We start from the raw sequence: 24,063 nt of genomic DNA, 5'->3' as shown, positions 1-24,063 counted from the left end.
AGATCTGTACAGATATTTGAATGAATGCATGAAACTGGAACTGCATGCATGCATAAGTGATTGCAGGACCGTATTTACTTGCAAATCTGGTTTAGTGCTGCAAAATCAAGGTGATATGGTAGTGATAGTTACTATAGCAGTGTAGTATGGTTAGTTCAGCAGTTATACTACTGCTGTCTGTTTGAAAGTGCAGTAATTTGTTGCTTTGTAAGGGCCAGAGAATTTGATCCCATGAGCAGTGCTGGGACTTACAGGTCTGAATTAAAGCCACGTGGTTTTGCATGCTTCTTTTGCATGATACTGCAGAAACGGTGACTGCAGGCTGACTGTAAACCCATGTGTAATAAAGTAGTGTGGTACAACTTCTCAGTGGGCCTGAGAAAGCAGAAGTGAGGCCAGTGGCTGGGTTTAACGTTCTGTGTGAGGGCGAAAAGTTAAGCCCGTTTCTCTGGGAGCCTGGACAGTAGTGTTAGGGGGTACCAGTAGCTGAATACATTTTCAATGGGCATGGTTAGTTTCCTGTCTCTCCCTTCTTCTCCATTCCTGGTAGTTAATAATAATTAGTCCTAATTAATAATATATAAATATATAAAATATAAATTAAAATTAATTGGCAGCAATAAGAAGTCATTGCCAAGAAGGCCGAAGATATTTTTAAACATCCAACTTGTCACTGGGATTGTCTGCTTCATTTTTTTCCCACCATTGCTTTGAGGACGTTTCCTTTGTTACATTTCCCAACCCTTTTAGTTATTAAACCAAACCCCAGTGAAATAAATCAGTAGGAGTATGCAACTTACCTTGCTGGGCAGTGGAGCAATCATTAGCGTTCAGGAGTTACAGTTGTTTGGCCTTCCAGTTTGGCATTTCCGAGGTGCGACAGCACGTTTCTTACTTGGACTGGTGTGGTCTAGCGAGCACGCTCTGAACGCGGCCAAGGAGGCATTAATCCCGCTAAGCAGTCGGATGGCAGTCAGGAGTTCATCTTTCAGATGGGGAAGTAGCTGATTCCCACTGGCAGACGAGCTAAGTGATTCTTCAAAGGGATTTAGCCGCACATGGCCACCATCTGAAAACAAGTAATTCTGTCTATGAAATGAAGAGTGTGCAGGTGCAGAGTACAGAATTCAACGTTGCTTTTTACCGTCAAACTAAGTTTTAGAAGACTTCCTCAAATACATAGTAGCGTACCTATTAGATTTGTAGGAGTGGATGGAGCGGAGCTCAGCTCTGCTGGGCCAGGTTTGCAAGATTTACCAAGAGCAGGATCTTAACCGCAAGGATGATTTCAAAGCAAAGCCCCAGCCAAGTGAGTGTAGGTAGGCTGCCTCATCCAGGGCAGGGGGAAATGTGGCAAAGGCATTTGCTGCTCACCTGAGCATCTTGCTCCTCTTGAAGTAGATCTCTGGGATGGTTGTAGTCCCTGTAGTAAGGAAGGAGATTATCTTCAGTTCTTTAATTGCTTAGTTTCACCTGCTGGACACAGCTAAAATGAGTGGTTTAGATCACATCTGAGACAGAAGTTACATCTCGGGAAGCAAAAATAGAAAACATAGTGCAGGCAATGAGTTAGAAGACTGAGGCAACACATGTGAAGCAATGAAATATTCATGTGGAAAGAGAAATTTTCAGAATTATTAGGGAACCTCTGAGGGGCTGAGCTTCTGTTTTAAGATACATGGTAAAGATTAAAGAATAAAGGAACATTAACAGTGCAGAAAAAGCTTTTGCCCTCTGTCTGTGTAGCTGTTAATTTCTGTCACACCCGCTTTGATACCAGGGGGGTGTTACCATTTCCTACTGGTTTTTAGCTGTTGTATTTGGGTGGGATGGACCTTTCTACGTCTGATAAATTGTTCTTTTTAGCCAACTTAATCACAGCATCAGATAAATATTTCAAAGTGTGTGATTTGCACCAGCACCAAGAAAATGAGTCTAGGATTGTGGAGAGACAGACAGTAATCTGTGATATGTATTTATTTGAACTAGAGCCAAGCAATTCCCCTTAGTTAACTGTGTCTCAGCAGTTTTCTCCTGATAAAATAATTAATATGCAGATAGATGGCTGTTTCCCAGCCATCCTTCATTCTCATTTTTTGGTTTGCATTGTTCATGGCATTGCTTCAAAAGCAATCCTATCATATCCTTGGCAAATTGATCTCTCTTCCCCTGACTAATGGTCTCTCTTAACAAGTTCTCTTTCCTTCACTGTGTACAGACATAATGTGCCTGCAGCATAAGGCTCTCACAAAATCACAGCATGGTTGAGGTTGGAAGGGACCTCTGGAGGTCAAATGGTCCAACCGCCCTGCTCAAGCAGGGCCACCTAGAGCCAGTTGCCCAGGACCATGTCCAGATGGCTTTTGAATATCTCTCCAAGGATGGAGACTCTGCAGTCTCCCTGGGCAACCTGTGCCAGTGCTCAGTCACCCTGACAGTGAAAAAGTGTTTCCTGATGTTCAGAGGGAACCTCCTGTGTTTCAGTGTGAGCCCATCACCTCTGGACATAAGGAACAAGGGAAATAACGGACCACAGTTAGCTTTGTGCTACTGCCTTCTGATCAGGAGAGCAGCTCTAAGACGCAGCAGGAGAGCTGTAAGACCTAAAAAACTCTCTGCAGTCTCTCTTGTGGGCTGTTAGACATGTCCCTGTGGCTTGTGCACTTTGCCTGGGTTGAGCTGGCAGAAGCCAGGATGCGTATGTGTGCCTGTCCCCAACATGACGGGAGCATCAGCTCAGAATGCAGAGGAGCCAGGCTACTGCTACCATGGGGACACAAGCCACGGACAGAGCAGGACTTAAAATCCTGTAACCAGCAACTGTAATTTCGCTGTCTAGGGAGACAGCCAAGCAATAAATGACACCTTCCTCACCACCCCCCAAAAATAATAATTTTCTTGTTACAGCGTGGATGAGCTTTTGTTGTAAGCTGTGATTCCCTGTCAGAAGTTGGCTTATTTTCTGGTTATGCTGCTGAGAAATTATCTTGAGACCACATAGTACTAATCATCTTCTATACCTAGAAACCTTACTGTGACCAGAATCAGATTTGAAACAAAACTACAGAAAGTGTTAACACAGGTTTTCTTTTCCTTTCCTTGTCAACCACAGGTAATGCAGGTAGTGAAAGAACAAATAATGAGAGCGCTCACTACCAAGCCTAGCTCTCTGGATCAGTTCAAGAGCAAACTTCAGAATCTCAGTTACACAGAAATACTGAAAATACGCCAGTCTGAAAGAATGAACCAGGAAGATTTCCAGTCTCGTCCGATTCTGTAAGTACCGTCTTCTCTCCCCACTCATTTTTGCATGGAAGGATTAACAAATGTGAATGACATTTTTGAGCTCGTCAGGGGGAACCCAAGGAGGAAAGCTGTCCAGGGAGCCATGCTCAAAAGCAGTAGTGTGGCATCTGCTTGAAGTGCATATGTTTTCTTCTGCTGGGAATCATAACTTTTCTTTGAATGCAGTTAAACCAGATTCAGCAAATCTCTATAGGGTCTCACATAGCTTATTTTTATGAAACAATGCTTTGATATTTCCTAGCTTTGCGTGATTGTGCATGTGAGCCTGTTTCTGGTGCTGGTGGTGGCTTTTTTAAAAAAACACAACAAACCATCACAGCTTTGTCTTCTGTCCAAGGACCTTTGAAAATTCCAGACGTCGTTTCTCTGAGCAAGACAGAGAGAAGCCCAGAAGAAAAGGAACCAATACACACTGGCTCCACAAAAGAGTGGTGTTGTGCATGACTGTGCTTATGGCATTATCTTTGGTGTTAATGACAAGCAGTTATTTATTTGTAAATGATAACTTTCTGGCAGCTAGCCAATGGGATTCTCAGTTCCGTGGTGTTTACTGCAAAGTATCAAATGCTAATATCACCACCACAGCTCCTTCCTGTTTCTCAGAATGCCCTTTGTTCTGTAATTAGAAAAATGGAGGCTGTACTTGGCTCTGGACCAAGTCCGGGCTTGTGGCTGAACTGATGGCACAGGACAGATGCAAACTCAGTGGTGTACAAATGATGTGCTGAGAATAGCAGGAACCTTTTGAGATCAGCAGAGAAATGGTGAGGACTCCAGAAGCATCAGCTGAAATGTCAGGAAATCCTGACTGTGTTTTCAAGTGGAACGGCTCGTGATTTTCCAAATCTCCTTTCCAAGGCAAAGGTGTAGAGAAGGGTTTGGACCAGGACGTTTCGGGATTCAGATGCAGGATGCTCATTTTGATTTGTTTCTAAAGGATACAGACATCTGAGTACAAGCTCTGGGGACACATTCCTTCAGGGGCAGCAGGGCAACAGCGAAAGCATAAGCTAAGTAGAATTACGCACTTAAATTTTAATCATACCAATGTGGATCAAAGGGGGAATGGTTCTTTTATGTTTCCAGTGTATTAGAAGATAGGACCTAATGCCCAATTAGAACTGATGTCACTCACAGTAATGCATCAATTAAAAAGCTACAAATGGTTCCAGTCAGTTTTGCATCATTACACTGCTCAGAAATCCCCTGCCAATCCCCTGTAACATTTAGCGGTTCAAAGCCGCTCAGTACTGCTAAGCTTGTCACCAAAGCTTCTCGTTTTCCCTGCTTTCCCTATGAGTCAACTGTTTAAGTATGATACAGGTCAACTATTTATATTCTCTTGCACCATCACCTAGCCTAGTGAAACTTGGAGTGCCCTCTGCAAGCTCTTTATGTCCAGTACCACTCTGGCTAGTTGCTGCCACAGTGCAGAGTCTCCTTCCCCATCATGGAATGACTGAAACAGCCAACACGAATAGTTAAAAGCAACTGAAGTGTTACCAGAGACTCATTCCAGATTCAGGACAAAGGCTAAGCCTAAAGGCTATAAAGGCTATGTAAATCGATAAGGTGTTTAAGCAATCACAACTGCATTTGCAGAGATTTAACTCTACGCATTTGCATTTTGATTGCATCCATGATCACTTATTCTTGACTGTGAAAAGAAACTGTTCTTTCATTTTTCCCTTTGATTTGATTCCCTGTACCGAACTCTCTCAAATTGCATAGATGGCACAATTGATAGAAGTACAGAATCACGGCCTCATTGTAGGGAAAGAGACTGAGTGAAGAGAGCAATCGTGGCTCTGCTGTATATTTTAAAGCCTTGCAGATATGCTAAAAGAGATTGCGCTGAAGGGTGAATGTAAAGTCGGCAGGCCTTGTTTAATTCTGCGTGAGAATATGGCAGTCACATGGTGGTTTTTCCTGCCTTGAGCATGATAGAAGTCCTTCTTCTGCTGTTCATGGTATGAAGCACTGAAGTTTTAAGTTTTCAAGCTGCTGGGTGAGAGAAGCTTCAGTTAAGTTGGATTTGAATGTAATCTGGAAAGTGTTGCCTTAGATCCTCCTAACTACCACAACCTTATTTTGCAAGGATTAGTTGTTTCTTTTATGTGAGCATTGTTGTATCACGTGAGGTGAAGTTTTTTCCATTTCTACTTTTGATTAGGGAAAATAAAAAGTCCTTCAGAACAGAATCGATTCAAGATTCTGGGATTGTTATTGATCATCCAAGCTGCCATTCCACAATGAAATGGCAAAATATCACTGGTTCACTTTGAATGGCTGCCGAAGAAGGTGTCTGGGAATCCTGTGGGCCTGTAGAGGACCAGAGTCTCTTTGACACGTTAGATGGCAACAAGAGAGATGGATTAATGTCAGCTAGTGAGCCATCGCTAAGTAACTTCTGTGTGAAAATCAGCAACATGCAGGGAAATGCAGGGATGTGGATGCTTTTCCGCTTTTCATGTTGTACATTTCTCTGCAGTGTTAGAAAGAGTCACTAATGCCTGTTCTGAATGCGTTGAAGTGATTAGGAGAGGGCATAGCTACAAGCCAGAAAGATAAAAGGACAAAACACATGAAAGCAGTTCTGGGATTACTCTTCTGTTGTGTTGTAATGATTTAAATGTCTGTAATATGCCCCATCCTGGAAGGAAAACAGCTAACAAGAAAGAGTCTTAACTATAAGCTGGAAAGGTAGAAGCTGGGGACAGATATAACTGGTGCTGAAGAAGAACTAGTATCATTTGAATAATTTAAAAATAATTTCTAATGATTTTCGGATTTGCAGACAATTCAAGTCTGTTTTTTTAAAAGCAAGTAACTGATGTCAGTGTTGCCTGTAGTGCCAGTGAGATCAGAAAATTAGCAATTATAGATATATTACTGTGCCATCTCCTCAAGCCTTCTGTCTTACCAGCCCACTAACTTTTGCCATTCTTATGTGACAGGAACACAGTAGGAAACTAATAGCAATTTTTAAATCCGCTGTCTCCTTAGACTTTCCGAGTTTGTTCCCTCTCTCTTTGCAAGGCACAAACTGTTAAGGTGATGTCGTCTGAAGGACAATAAATAAAATTTTCATGAAACATATTTGCATTTATGATCTTCCTTTAGCTCATTGTTCCTGTTTGATTTTAAAATTAGGCAGGAGGACCTATTTCTTGTACAGAGATATTTTTTCTAACCCTCCTGTCTTTTAGACCTTGACCCTGAGGAACTGAAGTCCCTTGCCTTCAGATGGCTTGCTGAAGGAAGTATAACGATTCAAAGCAGCACATCTTTTGTTTAACTGTGTGCCATGGTTTGATTGTTCTGCCCCATTTCCATCACCTTGAAATGATGGAACAGAAACCTTGACAGTGAGGAGCACTAAGTGGCAGGATCACCTTGCAAAAATGTATCCAGAGTCATGGTATCTGAAAAACAGCTGAAAACATCCAAGTCAGAGTAACCATGTGTTGGCATGAGCTGCTAAGGACAGTAAGTGCAGGTGACCATGGCAAGGGATGGATGGGCTTATGGGGTGTCACTGAAGTCCAAAGTCACTGAAGACTGTTTCCCCATGGAGTACTGAGTTGTGTCCATGACCTCTGTGTGTTCAAGTAAGGGGACTGTAAAACAGAAGAGAGTACTACCTTTGAGCTTCACAGTTGTGAGAGCAAACGTATGCATATGTGTAGAGGGCAGATGGGGCTTTAGAGGACGGAAGAGGGAATACTATGAGCAGTCAGATGTTAATGTGCTGGGTGACCCATTCATTTGTGTTTTTTCAGTAGTGTCTTACAACTATGATGTTATGATATCTTTAACACCTATTTAATGATAACCATCCAATATCTAAATTAAACTACCTAAATACCAAGCTGATGTTTATACCAGTCTTGAATGTTTGAAATCAGTCCAGTTGGAGATTTAGTCTGCAGCCTGGACTGTTGAGTAATCCACACTGTGTTTTAACACTGTTCTCCTCAGCCCCTGCTTCCAACTCTTACCTGAGGAGTGGGGAAGCTCATCAGCTCAGTAAAGGCAAGACATTTATTCAGGCACAAAATTCTTGTAATCACAGTATTTAACCATTCAGCATATTCATATCTTAGTTCCCAATGAGAAAACAACAGTGCTTGAAAATTATCGTAAAAGACTAGTAATACATTTCCAAAAGGTGGCCTGTTTCTATAGTTACAATGCTTCCTTGATTTTTGACCAGCTAGATTTTCACAGCTTGTAAATATGCATCAAGAACTCCAACCATTTTGTTAGTACCTGGGGGAAGGATGGCATTTTTGTTTAAAGGCCTGATCTTTCTTGCTGAGACCTTCCAGTTGTTTTCTGTAGGGGTCTGGCAGATCAAAGGTGTAGGATCCAAACGAATGTGGAAATCAGCAGAGACTGGGCTCCCGAAGTTTTCAAGAAGAGAGAAATTTTTGTTGTCTCTATGGGATACCACAGCTTTGCTTCCTTTTGATGATGATTGCTGGAACATACTGCCAGACAGAATGATTTTTGGTATTACCTAATTTGCACAGCAATGCAAAATTATGGTTCTGACACACTTCATATTTTAGAAATCCTCTACACATTCAGTTATTTTTTAATCTTACTAGGCTTGCTGTCGAGTTGATGTTTAAACCTGTCTTTTATGTATTCTTAATGAATCTAAGTGAGGATGTAACTGATGAATTCAGACATCTGTGAATCCATGTGATGGTGTATGAAATCAAACTTTAAATATTATGTGCATACGTTTTCTGCCTAGTTCTTGACATGTTGAACTCTTATCAAAGTAGGATGTAGAAAATGGATTTTCTGAAGGATGTATAATATTATTTCTAAATGCTCTCTGGGTTTCTGCATTCCTGAGCAAGGGTAAAATTTGATCCTTGAGCAATCTCTAGTAGTGGGTTAGTCTTGCACAAAATTCTGCTGATAATGAATTAATTGAATGACCTGGAGTTACGAACAAGCATATAGCGCTGGTCATTATTTTAGCTCGTTGGCATTGCTTGCATTTTTTAATCATTGTTTCAAAATGTGTTTTTAGCCTTCTTGTGTTGTTCTAAATAATAGTGCTAGTAAAGCGTACCAGCAAATCATGCAACAAAAGGTGACAGACCTCAAATAAGCTTCACAGTGCTCCTACGATGAAAGAGCATTAATTGCTGCAGAAAAACCTTGTTGATGCATTATAGCAAGTGTTATTTTTAGATGGGTAAAGTAAGAAAGAAATAAGTGACTCAGGTGAGTCAGACACTGATGTCGTAGCAGGGAGATGTCTACAACAGAGATACTCTGGCTCCCATTCTTTGTTATAAGAAAAAGGTATTTTTCTGGAGCAGACTACATTCTGACCTGGGCTTGCCTGTGACTGTTGTCCCCTTCAAACTCCTTGCAGAAACATCTTGTGGGACTGTGTCTCAGAGGAAAGAGGATGGTCTCTGACTGAATTTAACAAGTGCCTACTTTCTCTCTTCCCAAGGGAACTAAAAGAGAAGATTCAGCCTGAGATCTTAGAACTGATCAAGCAGCAACGTCTCAATCGACTTGTGGAGGGCACCTGCTTTAGGAAACTCAACAGTCGGCGTCGGCAAGGTACAGCTCATACTGCCTGGTCTGGCTTTTTATTGTCACTTTCGTCTAAAAAACTCAGATGAGGAATACTACTTTTACTGGCAAGTTCCTTGGTTATAGTGCTGTCTTGACTGCTTTTACCAGGGGGCATCTGAAAGCATCTCCTAGTTACAGTTGTAGGATTTCCTGTGTTTCCCTGGAACTGGTTTTGGCTTCATCACACAGATCATCTGGAACAAGTCCAGTATTTGACAAAAATCTCAAGCAGCAGTCTTGCAGTCTGAACTGAGTATTTTGATTTCTGCCTGCATGTCCAGGCTTCTTGTTCATCTCAAAATAAAATCTCTGCCTATGCGGGAATAGCACATGAAACCTGGTGTAGCCAGAATTTGAATCTTCCAGACTTGGACCACCTTTATATATGTGATGAGCTCATTCTGCAGCCCTCTGTCTAGTACTGCCTGTCCTTGGTTTTTGTCTTATATTACCATCTACATTAAATGTAGTGTTTAAATATGCTTTTAAAAAGCACTTAGATCAGTAATTTGTGTACCTACAGATGAATACTTGCTTGACATGAGGAGATTATTGTCCCAATCCTATGAGTCATTGCTCAGTGCTAGATTTACAGCTCATTTTATACAGTCAAACTCTCTGTGGTTCTTTTACCCTCAGAGAGGCACACTTCTTTCTCAGGACAAAATAACAGGCACATGGTGTAAATTCAGCAGATTAATTAGAAGTTGTATCCAAAAATTTCCCTTGAAAACCCCCATTTTGTGAGGATTCAGATTGTATTGTATTTACAGTGGAAAACAAATGGCAAATTAGAAAGTTACAAATGCTGAGAGTAAGAACTGACAAAAATCAATATTTGAGACCTTCAGATCAACTGAGGAAAACTGCTTTCTTCACAGAGAGAAGTATTCCTGCAATGTCTCCTTCCTTAGAAACAAGCACACAATTTTCCTTAATGTGGTGAGGTTATTTTGGAAAATTTCAAAGCCTTTATGAAATGGTTGAGTGGCAGAAAAATGTGATGCATCCTTTCTGTCAAGCATACAAACACCTATGAAGCCCACTGCACAGAGTTTGGGGAAAAGAGCATTAATATTCCACTGTGACTTTCTATACAGATTTCATAGGGAGACATGATACGTGTTTTCACTTCAGCAGCGTATTCACAGAGTGAAAGTAGCTAAAGTAATGCGTAGTTTGGTTTGGCTATTAATAGTGAGGGTTCTTTATTTTATTCCTCTCAGAGCCTTAATCCGACTGACTGAAATTCTAGGGAAGGAGCAGAGTTTGTGGCAAAGATTCTTCTATTGAGAGATCTTCAAGAGGAAGACAGACTATTTATTTTACCTTAAACTGTTGTTATTTGATGACTTCTTGTAGGATCAGAAGCCTTAGGGAGTATAAATTGGTTCAACTTACATAAGTTGAAGTTAAAAAAAAATTAAAAAAAATCAATGTAGTCTTTTGGTTCACAGTTGAGCAGGTTGCTACATATCATGCCTTGGAGTGAATTGTGTAGACCACCAGATTAATTGCTTTGATGTCATATTTATACAGGGCCAAAAAAGTTCACGATTCTTTGGAAACAAGTAAAACACATGACCATGCCTCAAAGAACTTGATCTTCTCTGAAATATATTGGGTTTTGTCACACACAAGCCTATTTAGAAGGGCATGTTTCTGCATGCCCTTAAGAATTGTGTGTGCTTTATGTAAGACTCCCTGTATTCCCTGAAACAGAAGTGTAAATTATCCGCCTGACAGGGAGAAGGCCCAGCCATTACAGAAGATGATGATTTAGGGCACCAGGACTAAACTCAGTGAGATCTAATGCTGTGCAATATAATGAAGAAATGAAGTATGGTTTGTAAACACAAGCATGTTTTGGCATATAAGCCATTCAGTTGGGATCCTTTTTTAGGTATGTACAGTGCCTGGCACAGTCCAAATAGCAAATAGTGACAGCTGGCACAAAGCAGAAGGAGCTCTCTTGAAGTCAGCCTTTATCCTTCAGGGTCTCCTGTACCCCAGGGAGAGCAAGCTGTAAGACCAAGGCTGTCATGGTGTCAAGAACTATGAGCTGAAATAAAGTGAATGGAGGACCAGAAGTTTCGCTAGTGATACTAAATATCAGGACAGTCAAGCTTTCAGACAATTCCTCTGAATGTCCTGATTAAAATAGTACAAGTCCCAAATTCCTGAGCATGTCTTCTGTCAGCCTTACCCCACCTCCCCATCTCCTCTCCCCCAACCCACCTCCGTGTACATGTGCCCTGTGCTACCTGAGGGTTCAGGAGCCCCATCACCTGCCCACTGCTCCAACTAAATTCACTTGCCACGGAGCGTTACCAAGGCCCTCAAAGGGCCATGGTCCATGCAGGTTAATAAGGAGCTGAAACAGAAATAGGGAGTGCTGTGAGACATCACGATTTGCCTGTTAAGTGGCAGCCTACTTGTAAGAGTATTAAGATCAGGTAGGTGTTTTACTTTAGTATGTATACTGCTGCTTTTGCCTTTCCTATGATTCTTTTTTTCCCTTGAGACAATCTTGGAACAAATGTCACAAATCTACAGATCGTAGAAGAACTTCAACATGCCCTACACAAGAGAACCTGAAAGCATGAAATTGCCCATTTGAAAAATAATTAACAGGCATTATCCCATGATAAAGATTCCAGAGCAAACTTCTGTTAAGACTGTTGTTTGAACACGTGGTAGGACACACATGGTTAGTCACAGTAAGTTGAAAAATTGACTTACAAAAAAATGAGCAGGGAGTTTACAGTCTCATACGGCCTTTTGAGAAGAGGTGATACACTTTCATATATACTTGGTATTGGAAAGCCTCCAATCCAACAGGTGATTCATGGGGGGATGCTGAAGATTAAGCTGTGAGGTATCTGTAGTCAGATCTCTGCCTTTTGTGTTTCAGCACAGGATTATCATATCAGCAGGATCTCTCTGTAGCCGAAATTCAGAAATATCATTGTTGTCCCAGCAGGATCCTTAGCACTTTCAAAGAATACATGGCCTTTCCCTTGCAAGGTTTCATAGGAGAACTGCAGCACTAACTCCCGTTTTTATTAAGCGTTCTTAATCAGTTGGAAATGAAACAGCAAAATCTAACCTGCCGTTCTGGTCATTGTTCAACAGCGGATCATGAAGCTCTGCAAATCTGCACTTTGTTCCTTGACCGTGGACATCAGCTGACATACAGACCTCTTTAGCTTTCTCCTTCCTTAGTTAATTCCTAACAAAAAGGGCAGAAGACTAAAGCAAAAGCCTGCAAAGCACTTTACAAACCCAAAAGTTATTATTTCCAGTAGAGCTAAGTAGCAGATAAAGGCATGTTATTGAGGATAATAGATACTTGTGATGCTGTCATCCAGTACATTTGTAGTTTATGTTGCTGGGTGCACTCTTGGAAATAAATTCCCCTTTAAGCTTTATAAAGATTATAGAGAAATTGCGTGTTATTGAAGTGGTTTTGCAGCCAAAGATGAGGTTTCTTGAACAGTCATTTTTGGAAGGAAAAGAAAACCTAGTGATACGCACCATTAAATTAAATTCACAAGGCACCATGGAAGTAACCTGGAAGGAGAAAGCTTACATTAAAAGAAAAAAATCAAGTGAAGACAGGTTTTGCATCTCTTACTACGATAAGCAACTCACACTTCTGAACAAGAACACACACTTTGTCTTTTTTCTGCTGAGTCTTCTTCAGCGCTGCTACTCCGTTGCACCCTCTGTAGTCCCATAAAAAATAATATTCTGTGAGTGCGTGACTTGCTGAGGGGAACCAGTTAACTAAATATGCCTCCAGCATTGCCACAGGTCAATTTGCAGGGCTTGCTGGCTTTCATCTAAGCAGTTAAGACCAGTTAGAATGAAAATCTGTCACTACAGTAAGTATCTTAGAGAAACACAGCACAATGAAAGCAAAAGGGTGAGTCCATGTACTTATACCTAAAATCTACACAAATATGTATGTTTTCATTGATATATTTAAAAGTATGTTCCTGTTGCTAAATCTGCGAAGATTTTCTTTGAACAAAAAACTTCTTTAGTAATCTGGAACATATCTTGTGGCAAAATATATACTCTCAGACTTTTGTCCATGAATATCTGAGCTATTTTCTCCCCAGATTCTAACTATAGAGCACTTCTGTAATAACCACAGCGCTTCTTTACCTGGGATAGCGTTGTTGAGGGCATATGAGTCATTGGCCACTAATGCACTTGGAAACACGCTATGTGCATGGCCAAGCACTCTGTAGCCCATCAGCAAAATGTTCTGTGCCCTACTATTTGGTCACAGTTTTGAGTATTACTCTTCTAGCCAAATTGTAGCTGATTTTGTTATTTGGGATTTATTTTTTTTAACCTCATCTATAATCTTTAATAATGTGTTGCAATATCTTTAACCCACTGCCTGCTCTGGCAATTATCTGAATATCAGAACAATTTGTTTGAAACCTTTTAGGTGAAAACCAGGAATGATTAATTTTGTTTCCCAGAGAAGAATCTCTAGCACCTTAATTTGCTTGCATCCGTAGTCAGTGAGCTGAAAGACATAAGGACTCACTGGAAAGTGTAAATGATGTAGTGTCTGAAAATTGCGATGAAATCACAAGCCCATGCTGTCTCTAGACTCTCAGTGGTGAGCGACGGCCCCTCCCTACAGCTGCTTGCTCCGAGGAGGAGTTTTGCAGAGGCAGATGTAATAGCACCGAATGCAGAATAAGAGTTATAGCTCACAGAAGGGACTTAGACTTTGGGGGAAATTCATAGGGCTAGGCCTAAAAACAAACGAAACTCCACTCCTTCCTGAACTGATAGTTACCCTGCTCCAGCTGTGTGCATACATACGGATCTGCCAGCTGTGGAGTGTGGGGTCTATTGAGAAATGCCTGTCCCTTCTTTAAAGCCTCTTGTGGCACTTCAGCTCTGCGGACTTGGGTTTAAGAGCTCTGGAGGGTTTGGACGGTAGTTTTTCTTTGTTTTATAAACACCACTTTCTAATCATGGTAGAAAAGAGCTTTTTCTTTTGCTTATTTTTTTTATCAGTTTGGAGCTGAAAGTAAATGCTGGCTGCTTTCCATGTGCTGTTCTGTAATTAAGGTTTCTTCACCCTTTTTTCAGTGGAATATAATTTTTATTTTGACTGCAGCTTTATTTTAACAACTCCAACTCCAATAAAATTGTGTTCAGCACCTGTACTACAGTAAAATAACATGCATCCCGTTTAAAACTGTTCCCCTCCAAGGCACTGAGATCTCACATAAGTGGGATATTGTCTGATAAACTGTTTGTAACATCACGTACGGCTGAAAAAAAACGCACCCCAGCTGGCAAAGGCTGAGGTGGTTGTAAAAGCAAGGGTTACTTCCCATCACTAACCTGCCGACCGCCCTCCTAAGCCTGGCTGGTGCAGTCATTTAGTGGCTGTGGCTGAGGGAACCTCATTAGTTCCATTTGTAGGTTTCATTTAAGGGTTTTCCCCTTGACAGCAAAGCTGTGGCACGATGGCAGTTATTAGTAAGCCCACAGGAGAATTGCGCCAGACATGGTTCAAGGTACAGTCTACGGGATTAGTTCTTTAATTAACCTTGGGTTATGGGGAATTGCTGTAAAAGGCTCCACAAGCCTTCAGAGCTAGGGTTTCTTTCCATAAAACCACCCCTTCCTAAAAACGAAGACAGACATTTTCATTGAGGGGTTTTTCCCTCTCTTATTATTGGAGCAGGGTGTTAAAGCAGGACCAAGGTTAGCAAAACACTAACCCCTAGGAGGTTGAAGAGCTAAACTTTTTCAAACCCTTGCTAACAGCACCAGCCACTAAATTGAAACGAATTCCTGGTATTTTTTTTCAGTTACACCATCTTCCTGGCCAGGTCATTGAGAAGGTAGTGAGACTATGTTGGCTTTTATTAGGAAAAAAATATTGGCTTAGTCTTAGAGCTGGAAAGGTATATTCCTTTGTACAGACTAATAAACAGCGAGGTTGCAGTTAAAGCTAGACATGAAAACCTTCTGCTACAGTTACTAGAGGCTTTTCTTTAGGTAGGTAAGGGGCACGATGACCCACTGTCAGATTCAACAGGGTGTATTTTTTAAGCATCAGGTTTTGATATGGTTCTGGTAGAGTTCCCTTTAAAAGGTACAAATCTAGAAAAGTTTCACACGCATCCTTCTGAGACACACAAACTGTCCAACGAGTTGTGTGTGTGGTCTTCAGATGAGAGTCTACTGAATGAGCACTCTAGTTTCAAATCTCTACAAAAGCTTTGTGAATGGGGTTTTCCTCTTGTCCCCGTACTGTGCAACATCATATGTACTGCTTACAGTCCAGGGATGCTTGTATTTCAGGAGCTCTTTTTGTCTACATCACAAAATCATAACCTCAGGCTCTCTACCATAAATCTTGCGGTGTTTTACATGCCTGTGAAGTACGTAACTAGTATTTCTCCCATTGTCATCTTGAGCCTTTGCCAGCAGTTTGTAAGGTCTTTTGAAACCTTTCTGTAGAAGGGGCTACACACTTAGAAAGTGATTTGAAGTGTGTGGGCTTTTTTACCCCAAAACATCTTTACCCACCGTGACAGAGAAATTTAAAAGGCCATGTGGAAGCCCACTTTTGCCATTCCAAGCTGAATTGCCTTTCTCTGCGTTTTGTTGCATTGTATTTTAAAAGGCTGGCCAAGGGACTGGAGAGTGTTCTTTAGAAAGAAGTTGGGTAGATGAAGCCAATATTTTACTAACAGAGCCAAGAAGCCCTTCCTTTGCTAACACCCCAGACAAGCTCACATATGCTGGCTCTCGTGGTTGTACAATTCCTCCGATGTTTTATCTGAACTCTTGCTCTGTTCGCTCCTGGTGATTGCAGCACCGCAGGGCTGTGTCAGTGCTAACGTCTCCTCTGAGTTGTCCCTTAGGCTGCTCCTTGGCACAGCATCAGTGCTGCCAGCAACTAGAGAAGCCCTCTACCCCCTCCACTGGCATTTTGACGTCCAGCCTTGCTCTGACCGTTTGGAGATTTATAGCTTGGATGTAACAAGATTGTATTTTTGACAGCTTAACATTATGTGATCTATTTTTTAAGTAGAAAGTGCTCTGACAAGGAAGAGTAACCTCATTCTTGCCATTTCAGAAAGGGATTTGGCAAGCACCACCCTTGCACACTAGGCAGCTTAGTGGCCTGGCTCTGCAAAGCTAATGTTCCTCATGGGAGCAGATTTTCACAAATATTGATAAAGTGGAATTATACTCTGCAAAGCAGGAGGTGGCAGGAGATGTAAGTATACATCTCCTAGGAAGGGCTAAAATGCAAGCTGGAGTGGGACTGCACGGTCACATGTATATTTGTGTATCTGCAGGACAAAGGAGTTAACGTCTGCTTTTTAAATCTTTGCATGTTCGTTATGTCCAGTCCCTCCATAAATATGGGGGTGTTCTCCCATGTCTATAAAAAGACATGAGTCATAATTTTCAAGTATGGGATATTTCAAATGTATCAGTTTTTGGGTGTCCCACACAAGACAGCTGGCAGGGCTTAATTTTCACATAGTGGGTGCTAAAAATGAAGCTTTTATGGGTACATTAAAGTTAGCCACTCAAAATGGTGGTTACTTATAGCCAGTCTTCTGGCCATAAAGGTCTAATATGTAAAACTAAGTCAATTGTTTCTTGCTAGTATGTATTTTTGGAGCCAGTGACTACATCGATACAAAAATGGTGTATTAGTGCCGGCTTCATTTAATCAAGTAAAATTACTGAGCAAAGTCCCTGTCCTATTTTCCATACACCCCACACATTCTTTCTTCTGAAAGAAAAAAGTCCTTCCCCGTAGTGCCTCATTTGAGTAAAGTTTCTCCTACGCTATTGATAGCGCTCATGAAGATATGTGAGTGACCTTGTTTAATGCATTTATTTTAACAGACAAATTTTGGTATTGTCGACTTTCGCCTAATCACAAGGTCTTGCACTACGGAGACTTGGAAGAAAGTCCCCAGGGAGAAGTCCCCCATGATTCCTTGCAAGATAAATGTAAGTCATGCACAAAGATTGTGCTACTTTTGCTTCTTTTATGCTAATTCCTCTTTATAACTTGCAGTAGGTTTCTCTTAATATAGGACATGATCAACAGCTCTTTTTATGGAGATAAAGAGCACAGGACATTTCCTTCTGCATTCAAACACTGCTCTCCTGGTTTTGGCAGGTGTGTATGAGGACCGAACTCATCTTTCCAATGAGTTTATAATTCCATTCAGCTTGGAAAGGTCATGCTTTTCATGGGGAGGAACACAGTTTATTTTCATTGCTCTTCTAACTGCAGATGTCAAATAAAAATACTTGGGCGTCTTCAGAAGCACTTCGTGTTCACAGAAGTGTTTGTCTGTGGCAAACAATCTAGCGATTGAAGGAGAACTCCGTGGCAGGCAGAGATCTTTTTCATTATTGTGGAGAGTGGACTTAAAGAGGACACATTGCTGTGAAGAGTATGCAGAGGACGTCACAGTTACTGTGTGCCCAGCTGGGAGAACACATGCCTTTGTGACATCTCCTGCCAGGGGATTTATCGGTTTTAGTAATTTTGGAGCCCTTCAGAAAATCATACTCTTGTGAAAATTTCTTCTTAGTCCTTCAACATGAGTTGTAGACGTTTAACGTGCAATCCTGGGAAAGTTTTTTGTGATGACTGAGATAATTACCAGTGTAGCTCTCTCACCAGAAAGTGACTCCAAGAAATCAAGCATTGAATAAGGAATCATTTCTTTTTGTCCTTTTCTGAACCTCCATTAGTAATAAATGCCATTCTTGGCATTATTAAATTAGACATGCTTGTACAAGTATTCCAGTTGGTAGCTCCACTTCCTCCATGGAATAGCAGAAAGACTCATTTTTCAGACAGTGGAAATTTCTCTGTTGTTCTCCCCCAATCTATCTCCAGGCAGCACCTTTTTGAAATTTCCAAGTGCTCCCAGACACAGTGTGGGAGGGAAAGAGGAAGAGCCTGTCTGATGCTGGAGCCCTGGCAGTTCGCAGTCACGTTCCTTTGTTTTCATTGCCTTACAGATTGCCTCAAGGATGTTTCTCTCTCTTACTGCAGTTTTGGCAGAATGTAGGATGGGGGTTCACATTGCTGCACTGGCACTGGAATAGGCTGTTTTTCTGGACGAGGCTTAGAGAAATAGCCCTTGAATGTTAAGAGTAGCATCAGAATGACAGAAGAATAATGAAGGTCACACTTGAACTGCAGGCACAGTTATGAGACCAGCAGTTCCCACATTTGTTTACTTTGAGCCCACTTCCATGCTCAAACCCCTGACACTGGCCACAAGCTTCATTTTGCATTTGCATTTTCCACAGGCTCTTGAGCTTACTCGGGAATGTCATGGGAACAGAAGGCTCCTACTTCAGGAACTGCTGGGCCAGACCTGCATGTTCCCTGTGCATGCCTGCTGGCAGAGCAGATACTGATGCAGTTTGAGAAAGATATGGTTATTTCATCAATATTTCAGGTTTTCGGGCAATGAAGGATACGAGTGCCACCCACATCAGAGTTTAATTAAACAGAGTTGAGAATATTGCAAGATACAAGATTATAAAGCGGTGCTATTGTTCGAAACATGTCAGGCCAAAATGGCTTGGGAATTTTACAGAACATTTTCCAGAAATGTTCTGGTATTCTTTATATAGACTTATATTGATTTTTGAACTATTAAGGTTTGAATATGATGACTAGATTGTCAGCATTTGGGAGCAGGTCAACAGATCAGAGAGAATAAGTGGGTAAGAAAATGGAGGACCAAGAGAAGTGGCATAGGGTATTTTGTGTACTCCTTGCCAAGCTTGAATAACTAGTGTCTATCTCAAAAAAAAAAAAAAAAGGTGGGTTTTTTTTAACCCTTTCATTTCTGTGAATGTCAGCACTCTCTTCAGGCTGGCAGAGGTAACAAGCTGTGCAGACTCCAGCTGGAACAGAAGACAGCTGCCCTCTTTCTCAGGGCTCTGTCTGTTGTGAGCACATCACATCTCTGCTCACACCATCCAGCATCTTGTAGTCAGCTTCTGGTACCATCTGAAGTCTTTGATTCTGTTTTTCCAAAGCAAGGAATAGGCCAAATTCCAGATAAGTAAAGATCACATCAGTCGTAAATAAATGTCACATCAGTCTGTGATCTCCCATAGTAACTGCATTCCATATCACAGAGATCGAGTGTATGAAACTGTCTTGCTTGAGAGATCTAACTTGAGAAAACCCTACCTTATGCAATCAGAAAAATTGCTTTTTCTGAGCATCTTCAGCAAATGGCAGGAACTCTTTCTTCTAAAGAAGACCTTTCTACCATAGTTGCAGTCAGGTATCTCCTTTACTTCCCAGTTTGTCCTAGCTCACTCTCTCCTCCCAAAAATAACAAAATGTCGTCTTGACCAAAAAGTAGGGTAGTGTCAGAGACATAAAAATTCAGCAGGGCCACAGCATGAAATGCAGAGACTAAAGGCAGGAGAGTTTGAGTACTGAAGAGCCAAATAACTTCCATTTCTTTTAGTTTTCCATGCAAAGAAAGTACTTTAGAAATGTCTGCTATATCCTATGCTACGTATTTGACCATAGTGCTGAGGTAATCTGTAATAAAATACATAGTGTTGCTGTACCCAGTAGAAGAGAAAATGCATTTCTCCTCTCCGGTATTCCCATTAGAGTTTGTAAAGTACTGGGTGGTAACAGACTTTCATGTTATTTTGCTGTTCAATATATATGATGCTTTTTCACAGCCACAAGGATAATGGATTATTTGTAGATTGTAGAAACTGTCACTCACTGACCATATTGTATTGTGGAGCATATAGATTCTCCATAATGTAATTACTGTTAGAAAATTGACTTCCACTTGAAACTCAGACAAATTTATCTTTATGTTTCAGTGACCTCACTCTCTGAGTGAGTCTGAGTGGCAGGAGCTTCCAATACTTTTTTCTTACCTTTTTTTTTTTTTTTTAAAATGGTTTCTGATTATTTCACGTTTTAAAGGAATTGGAATGGGTCGTTATAAGCCTTAGTAGTCCTTATTCCTGTTAATATCAGAAAGTGACTAAACTGCTGATGGGGGTGAAATAGAAAACTGTTTGACAAGTTCATACAGGCATTAACAGAAGAACATTATCAAATGACTTAGGGTCCAACTTGCCCAGCATCCTCTCTCCAGCAGAGACTTTACCTGGATGCCTAGGAAAGAGCAACAGGGCAGGCATATTACATTAATAAGGCAGAAAATAGTATGTGTTTTCTAGATACATGAGTACAGACAAAAACTGTCCAGACAGAGGTACACATCTATGTGAAACACTCTTAACCCAAAGTAGTCTCAACAGGCAAGAAGAAACATACTCTGATTTTTATCCAGATGCCTGAAATTTTGTCAAGATTCACTGATTCCTATCTTAGTTGTTTTCTTCTGGTTTTCTTTCTTACAACATGCTGGAAATGGCAAAGGAGGTGGCAATTTTAACACAATAGTCTTGCCTCTTTTTAGACTCTGTAGTTTTTACACACCTTGGTAATAACTCACTTTCTGGTTTTTTGCTTTTGTTTCTTTTTAATGCAGTGCCAGTGGCAGATATAAAAGCTGTTGTGACTGGGAAAGACTGCCCTCACATGAAGGAGAAAGGAGCTCTTAAACAAAATAAGGTATGGTTCTCAAATTGTTACGGACACACAGCCTGCGGAATACAAAGCTTGACAATTTGACCTTCCCTGAAGTAATACAGGTGTTTTTCATTCCAGCCTGCCACCTTTCAGTGTATGCACACGCACTTTGTTTTCACCACAGACCATTTGAGTTAAATTATTAGGACAGTCTATGCTCCTTTACTCAGATTTCATGGCAGATGTGCATTGTGATATGCGCAGAGCACATGAGGATAGTCTTTAGTAGTGGTGTCTTCTACCTCTAAAGCAAAGCAGCAATGACTGTTGGTACCTGCTCCTATATGGTCTCGGATAAATAACTGGTTTGTTCTAGCTGTATTCTCTGATGAACTCACATTCAGTGAAGAGTGGCACATGCCAAATTTGCAATTAATGTCCAGCTGATGATAACTTCGGGTCCAGTCAGGTAGAAAAACAACTGCCAACAAAAAGATGTAAGGTAAACGTTAGGCAGTTAATGAGGTGTATAAAGACGTGTTCAGCAGTGTGTTTGGGAAAAAATATGTAGCAGACAATGGTCAGCTTAAATTAGATTTATGGTACCTTTCAGAGTTTCAGATTAAGAGCTGTGAGCTGACAGTAGGACTCAAATTGTACAGTGCCAGAATTTTGCAGAATTTTTCTTTGTAAGTATTGCTGCTACAGCAAGAAGAAATTCAGTTACTAGCAAAGTCTGACATCTTCTGTAGTGATGGACTTCATACCATATTGTATGAGGTATGTTAATAAGTTTTCCATCAGGTCATGCTGTCTGACTTTATGAGAAGGAGTGAGACTTTAATGATGTTCTAGAACCACACCCTGAGGTCCAGGAACCAGATCAGAGGATTTGAATTGAAATTTTTAGTTACCTGAAACTGAGAAATTTTGAGTCCAACTAGAAGGATATTTTGATGTACAAAATAGTAAAGTTAAGAGTTCCTGCTTCAGCACAAGTTGCTGCGTGCATTTAGTGTTCAAATAAATATCGGAAAAACCAGTTCTGATAGGAACCACAGAAAATGAAAAAGCACTGTCAAAAATACATCACATAACTGTTGCAGCTTCATAGCTGCAACTTTTCTTTCCTTAACCATACGCAGATGTGCAGAGCATCTTGAGTATTCTTTGCATGTGTTTCTCATACATGAGTTGCTTTAAGTCTATCAGGATACCGTCATCTCCTTTCAGCATTGGCTCTACATGGTTGGAAATTAAAAAGTCAAGCCAAGCCAGGAAAAAAATCCCAGGAGTATTTTTCCTTGTCAATTTTCTGAATCAGGGCACTAACACACATGCACACAATAGAATGCATACAACTCCTACCTCATGTTACAGCTGAACCATCAACAGCATTTGGCTGGGGCATTTATATGATGCATGTAAAGTATTTTTAGTGCTTCCTTGTCTTAGCATTCATATGTCCACACAAAAAGGAAAGATGAGAAGAAGGAAAGCAGTGGGTGGCAGTGATGGAAATGTGTCGTCTTTATGGAGCAGTAATTTCTACATAGTATTTAATGCTAAATAGCAATGCTGCAGATGAGTTTGTCCTCAGCTGTCAGCATTGCCCCATTTCCTCAGGTAAAATTGCTTTGGACTGGCATAAAGCTGCTGGCTGAGAATGTGAAGATCAGGAGTTGATAGGTAGCGTGACTGCATCCATAGCTGTAGCATTCCATTTGTGATCCTGGCAATAATAATTGTGATGGTTTCACTATTTCTGGTATGATAGGGGATTTTGGGGTTTGGGTTTGGGCTGGTTTTTTTTATTCCTCGATTCCTTGTTTTTTTCCCTTGAGAATCACAGAATTTGTGAAATTAGTTGTCATCCTAATCAAAATGTCACGCACAATTTTGCAACTACTTAATTGACCTCATCAGAATAACACGTCATTGTTTGTGGAATACCAGGTTAATGATGTGGTCAACGAAATGAAAATTAAAAAAAAAAAAAAAAAAAAGCCAGACAGAATGCAGTTTGGCTGAGTTTGGTGTATGAAACCTTTCACTTCCTGAAATTTCACAATCAGTGATATATTTTTTAAGAGGCCTTTTCATCCTGTGCTTTCTTTGTACATATGTAATGACAAACTTAATGTTTATTCATTGGCAGAAAAAGAAAGTGAATGGCAGAATGCCACTGCCATGAACATAGCTGGAATTGGCAGAATGTCCATAACAAAGGCTTCAGCGTCTCTTCATTTGCCGGCACATGGTCATTATTCTTCCAGCAGGACCATTTAGAAATAAATAAGAGTTAAACTGAATTGGAATTTGCATGCATATGAAGCTGGAATGACTTGATAGGACCAGACCTGTATTCATTGTTGTTCATCTTGCTTGTGTTTTTATATTAGGTTTAATTTTAAAGCCCTCATTTCTGACTCTCAAGTAATATTAATGAATTTCAAGATAATGAAATATATTAGATTTTGCAGTCTTCAAAACAAAACATGAGAGAAGAATTTAGAGAAAACATTGCCATGTATTTCTAAGTGTTCTTCTATCAGCCTTTATTTGCTGATGTGGCAGGCTGCAGGTTTGGTGCCTTTTTAGTCAGCAGAAATGATTCTGCTCACTTCCCTCTTCTTCTGCAGCTTCTCTTCTATTTCATGTTGGTTGAACAAGTTCCCTGCTGCTGCATGTATAGACAGCTGTCTGGGGAGGACCTTCTGGCTCTGGCAAGCAAACTTAACATGGCTGTGGTCTCAACCTTCAGCAAAGACGTTGTTTTGAGGCTGTTGATGACAGAGTAGACAGAGAGTAGTGAGGTCATTCCAGCTGCATGGGATTACTCAGCCATAGGCACCTAAAATGCCTCTTCATCAAAAATAGCTTGTCTCTGGCCCACATCAGGGGCCAGCAGAGATTGCTGGAGAGAGAAGCTCTGGGCCTGGGAGAACTAGCTTCCCCTCGTACCACCTGCAACAGCTTCCCTGCAGAGTTGAAACCAAGGAGCAGGAAGTGTCCAGGCAGCAGGTGCAGAGTCTCTTGTTCCCTGTTTCCAGCAAAGCTCAAAAGTGAGGCACATCGTGGGTCCCAATACTGTTACCTTTGCCAAGCACCTAGGGAAGGGCAGAGGTCTGAAATGTGCAAGGGTGGAAAGAGTTAGGAGTATCAAGGGAGTGACTTCAGCAGATTGAGGTGGGGGAGGAGGGAAGCAAAACAAACAGGGAAGGAATGGGAGAGAAGAAAGACAGGAGTGCAAGAGAACTGGTAGAAAAAGCTGGAGTGGAAAATGACTTTGAGAAGGGTTGAGAAGTAGGACAGAAAAGGGAGGAGAGAGCCACAAATGGCTGATGAAGACTGACCAGTTTTCTTTCAGGAATTTCCAGTTCCTCAAAATCACCTGTCATTGATGGGACTGTAACAAAACCAGGTGGGGGTTCCTGACAAGTCAGCCAGCTCAGCCACTGGGACCACCATCAGTGTGGAGGGCCAGTTGGCAACTCCACCTCCTTAGGCTT

At 41.0% G+C, this 24,063-nt stretch overlaps 1 protein-coding gene across 8 annotated transcripts in view; it reads left to right on the top strand.

Annotated features, from left to right (window-relative positions):
- ELMO1 (engulfment and cell motility 1) overlaps window positions 1-24,063 on the top strand; it is a 310,115-nt gene that overhangs the window by 277,956 nt on the left and 8,096 nt on the right. For 7 of the 8 annotated variants that reach the window (XM_054817196.1, XM_054817197.1, XM_054817198.1 and 4 more), the window contains 4 exons: window positions 3,113-3,276; window positions 8,792-8,904; window positions 16,840-16,947; window positions 20,511-20,593. In XM_054817196.1, coding sequence (XP_054673171.1) covers window positions 3,113-3,276; window positions 8,792-8,904; window positions 16,840-16,947; window positions 20,511-20,593 — 468 coding nt within the window. The remainder of the gene's footprint in view (window positions 1-3,112; window positions 3,277-8,791; window positions 8,905-16,839; window positions 16,948-20,510; window positions 20,594-24,063) is intronic. The other variant, XM_054817203.1, reaches the window with a different exon arrangement.

Source organism: Grus americana, chromosome 2, assembly GCF_028858705.1.
Source record: "Grus americana isolate bGruAme1 chromosome 2, bGruAme1.mat, whole genome shotgun sequence".
Taxonomy (NCBI): Eukaryota; Metazoa; Chordata; class Aves; order Gruiformes; family Gruidae; genus Grus; species Grus americana.
This window is presented reverse-complemented; position numbering and strand designations above follow the sequence as displayed.